Raw genomic sequence first — 7,595 nt, 5'->3', positions numbered from 1 at the left:
CCTGTCTGTCATGGGTTTGGAGGGAAAGTTCCATCCTATGGGGAGTGGAAACCCAGACGATGTAGTTGCTGACCTTGAGCCAGACATCCTGGAGAGCGAAGTCAAGTGGGCCTTAGAAAGCCTGGCTAACAACAAGGCCAGTGGAGGTGATGGCATTCCAGTTGAACTATTTAAAATCTTGAAAGATGATGCTGTTAAGGTGCTACATTCAATATGCCAGCAAGTTTGGAAAACTCAACAGTGGCCAGAGGATTGGAAAAGATCAGTCTACATCCCAATCCCAAAGAAAGGCAGTGCCAAAGAATGCTCCAACTACCGTACAATTGCACTCATTTCACACGCTAGCAAGGTTATGCTCAAAATCCTACAAGGTAGGCTTCAGCAGTATGTGGACCGAGAACTCCCAGAAGTACAAGCTGGATTCCGAAGAGGCAGAGGAACTCGAGACCAAATTGCTAACTTGCGCTGGATTATGGAGAAAGCCAGAGAGTTCCAGAAAAATATCTACTTCTGCTTCATTGACTATGCGAAAGCCTTTGACTGTGTGGACCACAGCAAACTATGGCAAGTTCTTAAAGAAATGGGAGTGCCTGACCACCTTATCCATCTCCTGAGAAACCTATATGTGGGACAGGAAGCAACAGTTAGAACTGGTCATGGAACAACTGAGTGGTTCAAAATTGGGAAAGGAGTACGGCAAGGCTGTATATTGTCCCCCAGCTTATTTAACTTATATGCAGAATACATCATGCGGAAGGCTGGACTGGAAGAAACCCAAGCCGGAATTAAGATTGCCGGAAGAAATATCAACAACCTCCGATATGCAGATGATACCACTCTGATGGCAGAAAGTGAGGAGGAATGAAAGAACCTTGTAATGAGAGTGAAAGAGGAGAGTGCAAAAAACGGTCTGAAACTCAACATCAAAAAAACTAAGATCATGGCCACTGGTCCCATCACCTCCTGGGAAATAGAAGGGGAAGATATGGAGGCAGTGTCAAATTTTATCTTCCTGGGCTCCATGATCACTGCAGATGGAGACAGCAGCCCTGAAATTAAAAGGCGCCTTCTTCTTGGGAGGAAAGCGATGACAAATCTTGACAGCATCTTGAAAAGCAGAGACATCACCTTGCCAACAAAAGTCCGAATAGTCAAAGCTATGGTTTTTCCTGTCATGATGTATGGAAGTGAGAGCTGGACCATAAAGAAAGCAGACCGCCGAAGAATTGATGCCTTTGAATTGTGGTGCTGGAGGAGGCTCTTGAGAATCCCCTGGACTGCAAGGAGAACAAACCTATCAGTTCTAAAGGAAATCAACCCTGAATGTTCACTTGAAGGACAGATCCTGAAGCTGAGGCTCCAGTACTTTGGCCATCTCATGAGAAGAAAAGAGTCCTTGGAAAAAACCTTGATGTTAGGAAGGTGTGATGGCAAGAGGAGAAGGGGAAGACCGAGGATGAGATGGCTGGACAGTGTCTGCGAAGCAACCAACATGAACCTGACACAACTCCGGGAGGCAGTAGAAGACAGGAGGGCCTGGCGTGCTCTGGTCCATGGGGTCACGAAGAGTCGGACACGACTAAACGACTAAACACACACACATGGGGAGTGGAAGGCGGGACATCAGGGGGGAGGAGCTGTACTGTATATATATTTGGGGGAAGTCCATCGTAGGGGAGCTGACGTGGAGAAGTGGAGTTGGAGTCTGTGGGTCAGACTGGGTACAACTGTTCGTCAGATAGTACATACCTGAAAGGTTCAGGTTTCTATCTAGGTAGCCATATTGAAGACAAATCCAATCTGTCCCCTGTCCAGCTCCCTGGTTTTGCTGCTTTTGTGACTTCCTCTTTGCCTCGGCCTGCTGTACAAGGGTCTCTTCAAATTGGGAGAGGCCGTGAAGCACTGCCTGCCTCCAGGCTGAACGGTCAGATGTCAGGGTTTCCCATCTGTTGAGGTCAATTCCTAAGGCCTTCAGATGCCGCTTGCAGATATCCTTGTATCGCAGCTGTGGTCTCCCTCTGGGGCGATTTCCCTGCACTAATTCTCCATATAGGACGTGCCCAAGCCAGCGTAGACGTCGCTATTTCAGTAATGTATACATGCTGAATATTCCAGCTCGTTCTAGGACTACTCTGTTTGGGACTTTGTCCTGCCAGGTGATGCCAGAAATCAATCGGAGGCAACGCATATGGAAGGTGTTCAGCTTCCTCTCCTGACGTGCACAAAGGGTCCAGGACTCACTGCAGTACAGGAGTGTGCTCAGGACACAGGCTCTATAGACCTGGATCTTGGTATGTGTCGTCAGCTTCTTATTGAGCCATACTCTCTTTGTGAGTCTAGAGAACGTGGTAGCTGCTTTGCCAATGCGTTTATCCAGCTCGACATCCAGGGAGAGGGTGTCAGAGATGGTTGAGCCAAGGCACACAAAGTCATGAACAACCTCCAATTCTTGTGTGGAGATGGTAATAGAAGGAGGTGAGTCCACGCCCTGGCCCATGACTTGTGTTTTCTTCAGGCTGATTGTTAGTCCAAAGTCCTGATAGGCCTTACTGAAACGATTGTTGGAGGTCTTCAGCAGAGTGAGCAACAATGTTGCATCATCTGCAAAGAGGAAGTCCCGCATGCATTTCAGTTGGACTTTGGTCTTTGCTCTCAATCTGGAGAGATTAAAGAGCTTTCCGTCTGATCTAGTCCGGAGATAGACACCTTCTGTTGCAGTTCCAAAGGCATGCCTCAGCATGACAGCAAAAAAGATCCCAAAAAGGGTTGGTGCGAGGACACAGCCCTGTTTCACTCCACTTCGGATGTTAAAGGGATCTGATGTTGAGCCGTCAAAAACTACAGTGCCTTTCATTCCCTCATGGAAGGATCTGATGATGTTAAGGAGATGAGGTGGACATCCAATCTTGGGAAGTATTTTAAAAAGGCCATCCCTGCTAACCAAGTCAAATGCTTTTGTAAGGTCTATGAAGGCCACTAAGAGTGGCTGTTGTTGTTCCCTGCATTTCTCCTGCAACTGTCGGAGGGAGAATACCATGTCAGTGGTGGATCTATTAGCTCGAAATCCACACTGTGATTCTGGATAGACTCTGTCTGCAAGCATCTGGAGCCTCTTCAGCACCACACGGGCAAGCAGCTTCCCTACAACGCTGAGAAGAGAGATGCCACGGTAGTTATTGCAATCGCCCCTGTCTCCTTTGTTTTTGTCCAATGTGACGATGTTTGCATCCTTCATGTCCTGTGGTACTCCACCTTCCCTCCAGCAGAGGCAAAAGATTTCATACAGTTCCTTACCACATTTCAGCACTTCAAAAGGGATGTTGTCCCTTCCAGGTGCCTTGCCGGAGGCGACGGAATCCAAGGCCGCAGTTATTTCTGCTAGAGTTGGTTCACTGTCCAGCTCTTCCAAGACAGGCAGACACTCAATGTTATTTAATGCTTCTTCGGTTACTACATTCTCTCTGGAATATAGCTCAGCGTAGTGCTGCACCCAGCGTTCCATCTGCTGTGCTCGGTCCTGGATGATCACACCTGTAGCAGACTTCAAGGGAGCAGATTTCTTCTGTAGTGGACCTAAGGCCTGCTTGATACCATCATACATTCCTTTGATGTTACCTGTGTCCACTGCTATCTGTATCTGAGAGCATGCTAAATCATGAATATGTAGGTTAATGCATGTATGAAGATGGGTTGTGTAGTTGTGAAGAAATGTAAAATGGACCCATATTGAGTGCTCACTAGGACAGATCTTGAAGCTGAGGCTCCAGTACTTTCGCCAGTGTAGTGTAGTGGATTTTGACACCCAATAATAGTCACAACCCAGCAGTAATTCCACACGACTTTACTTGACACAGAACACACGCGCGCACACACACACACACACACATATGTATAAAAAACCCCGCTTTTCGTTTAGAGGTTTCTACCCCTCCCTAATTACGTACTCAGCGTCTATGCTAATTGGGAGGCGGGAAAGTTATCCACAACAGGGACGTGGTGGCGCTGTGGGCTAAACCGCAGAAGCCTGTGCTGCAGGGTCAGAAGACCAAGCAGTCGTAAGATCGAATCCACGTGACGGAGTGAGCGCCCGTCACTTGTCGCAGCTGCCGCCAACCTAGCGGTTCCAAATCATGTAAATGCGAGTAGATAAATAGGGACCACCTCGGTGGGAAGGTAACAGCATTCCGTGTCTAAGTCGCACTGGCCATGTGACCACGGAAGATTGTCTTCGGACAAAACGCTGGCTCTATGGCTTGGAAACGGGGATGAGCACCACCCCCTAGAGTCGAACAGGACTGGACAAAAATTGTCAAGGGGAACCTTTACCTTTACCTAAAGTTATCCACAACAGCTGCTTTCCCATCCACCAGGCTGCTACTAAAACCTGGAATGGACAACAGTGAAGTTGATCTTAAGACACAACACCTCCCATTCTACTCTAGGAAGCAAAACTCTACCCCTCTACTGGTTCCCAGATCATTCTCAAACCACTTCCACCAGCCATTTCCCATCAACCGTGTGTGTGTGTGTGTGTGTGTGTGTGTGTGTGTGTGTGTGTGTGTGTGTGTGTGTGTGCGCGTGCGTGCGTGCGCGCACGTAAATTGCTTTTGTAAATGTAGTTTTCTCGTTTCAGGTTTACTACATGTTTTTAGTTGTTTTCTGCATTGTATTTTTATTTTATTTTTTAAATTATACAGTAATACACAATAACAGAACAAGCGAAAAGACATAAAATAGAAAATTCAACTAACATATCAATGGAGAAAGAAAGACAATATGCAGGCCGTACATTTTCCACCCTGTGATCATCATCCTCAGGGCTGATTTACTGATGTGTTTCACTTTGTATTTTATACCTCCCCCGTTTATCTACAGAATTATGATGATTCATGTATAACCTTTCCCTTTCTCAAACATATGTACTAAAGAATAAATTTGATATATTTATTTTATTTATTTGATTTATACCCTGCCCATCTGGCGTAAAAGACCACTCTAGGCGGCTATATCTCTTTAAAACCATTTGTACTTGATAATCCTTTTCTAATCTTTATTTCCCATGTTATTTTACCATTCATGGCCATAGTTAATTATTATTAATCATATTCAGCAAAGGTATCATTGGACACATTAGTGTATAAAAGCCAATGATTTTCATAATCTCTTTGAAAATCATTGACCATTCCTTCCTCGTTTCAAAAGTCCACCACATATGTAAATATTTCCCTTTCTTGTTTATATCTCGAACATAAATATGTTACTTGTTTATTTAACAAATTCACTTTCACTCGTATTAAGTAGCACTTCCACAGTTCTTTATAACAACTTTCTTTAGTCCTCAGGAATGTGAAGGGTAGTCAGCCATGAAATTCTGTCATCTCCCAATTTTTTTAAATTTGCTCTCTGTTACACATCTTCCTTACACAATATTTTATTCTAAAAACTTCCTCCTCAATACCCTTTTAAACTTCCTCTTAAGATTTTTTGGGAAATGCTTAAATTCTACCACATTTTCCTTTTAGCCAGTTTTTTTCTTCTTCTTCTGTATTGTAGTATATTTTCTTTCTCTCTTTTTGGTATTTTTTTTCCTTTATTGAATTGAATAAAAAATTAAATAAAAAAATTAATAAATGTAGGTAAATATATTTTCCAATTATAACAAACAAAAAGAGGAAATAGCATTTGCACTAAGATAAACTGCTTGATAGCTCAGTGGCTCAGGTATCTATCTGGCTCTGGAGCCAGAGGTTAGGGGTTCGATTTCTCACTGTCTTTCCTTGACAAGGGCTGGACTTAATGATCCATATGGTCACTACCAGCCCTGTAGGTGTAAGAATAATAACCAAGACAAGTCGGGAGACATACCTTAATACTGCCAGCTCTTAGCCATCATCTACCATTAATTCCATTCTTTAAAAAAATGAAGAAATATTAGAATGGGGAATTTTGACTCCATCGTGCAGTAACAACAGAATAAGAAAAAGTCACCACAATCTTATTCGCTCTAAGATTCCATCCATTAACAACTCTTAAGTCTAGAGCAACTGAAGGGATTGAAAATGTACAGCAAGATGGGAGTTCCATGATGTAAAACTAAGATTTAGCCTATTCACCCACTGACGAGAAAAAGGAAAAAGGTTTCCATTTAGTAAGGAAGAGTTAAAAAAACTTTTGAGATTCAAAGGACTTTGAGAACATTTGTGACCCCGTTGTGTTTAGATTTCCCCTGTCTACACATTCTCTTGAGGCACAAGACATTAATTCTTATCTCCTGTGTGGACTTTCTGGTGATCACGAAGGTATGAATTCTGAGCGAAACATTTCCCACACTCCTGACATTTGTACGGTTTCTCTCCAGTGTGCATCACATGGTGTTTCAAAAGGTGTGAATTCCGAGAAAAATGTTTCCCACACTCCTGGCATCTGTATGGTTTCTCTCCAGTGTGAATTCTCTGATGATCAAGAAGGTGTGAATTGTGAGTAAAAGATTTCCCACATTCCTGGCATTTGTAGGGTTTCTCTCCAGTGTGGATTCTCTGGTGTCTGAGGAGGTTAGAATTGTGAGGAAAACACTTTCCACACTCTTGGCATATGAACGGCTTCTCTCCAGTATGAATTCTCTGGTGCTCGAGAAGGTATGAATTCTGAGCAAAACATTTTCCACACTCCTGACACCTGTACGGTTTGTCTCCAGTGTGGAGTCCATGGTGTTTCAGGAGGTGTGAATTGCGAGCAAAACATTTCCCGCACTCCTGACATCTGAATGGCTTCTCTCCAGTGTGGACTCTTTGGTGCGTCAGAAGGTTAGAACTGTGAGAAAAACATTTCCCACACTCCTGGCATTTATATGGTTTCTCTCCTGTGTGGACTCTATTGTGTTTCAAAAGGTGTGAATTCTGAGAAAAACATTTCCCACACTCCTGGCACCTATATGGCTTCTCTCCTGTGTGGACTCTCTGGTGCACGAGAAGAGTTGAAGTGTACATAAAACCCTTTCCACATTCCTGGCATATGTATGGTTTCTCTCCTATCTGGATTATATGATAATCACTGAGGGGCGAGAAGCAAAAAAATCCTTTTTCACATTCCAGACATGGGCACAGTTCTTCTGTGTCGACTTTCTGGTGAACCTGAAGGAAGGAATTCCTAGCCAAACATTTCCCATGTTCCTGATATGGGTATTTATTTGGTCCTCTTTCAAATCCCCACGGGCTCACAAGTTGCGGTTTCCTATTAAAAGCTTTTCCAAATACGTTGTCTCTGAAATATATGTTTGCGCCGTGGACATTCTCCTGAAGTGTAAGTGTCACACCTTCAGCAAAATATTTCCCAGACATGGTGCAATTGTAGAGCTCTCTTCTGGTATTATTTTCCTGATCTGTTGGAATAACAACAAACATAACATAGATGGAATTCCAAATGGGAGAAAATGAAGTCTTTGGAAATGGGGGGAAAAGGTCTAAAGCAGTGATTCCCAGCCTTGGGTCCCCAGATGTTCTTGGACTAAAACTCCCAGAAGCCTAAACCACTATCTGTGCTGGCTAGGATTACGGGAAACCACTGGTCTAAAGGATCCAACGAGATCTTGAAAGGTA

At 43.8% G+C, this 7,595-nt stretch overlaps 1 protein-coding gene across 1 annotated transcript in view; it reads right to left on the bottom strand.

Annotated features, from left to right (window-relative positions):
• Window positions 1-4,645: 4,645 nt before the first annotated feature.
• Window positions 4,646-7,595, bottom strand: part of LOC140703955 (uncharacterized) — a 34,621-nt gene continuing 31,671 nt past the window's right edge. Inside the window, 1 exon segment of the mRNA XM_078386802.1 lies at window positions 4,646-7,436. Within this exon segment, the coding sequence (XP_078242928.1) occupies window positions 6,258-7,436 (1,179 nt within the window). The 3' untranslated portion in view covers window positions 4,646-6,257.

Source organism: Pogona vitticeps, chromosome 2 (genome assembly GCF_051106095.1).
Source record: "Pogona vitticeps strain Pit_001003342236 chromosome 2, PviZW2.1, whole genome shotgun sequence".
Taxonomy (NCBI): domain Eukaryota; kingdom Metazoa; phylum Chordata; class Lepidosauria; order Squamata; family Agamidae; genus Pogona; species Pogona vitticeps.
Note: the sequence above shows the minus strand (reverse complement) of the source record. Positions and strands in the feature narration are given on the sequence as shown.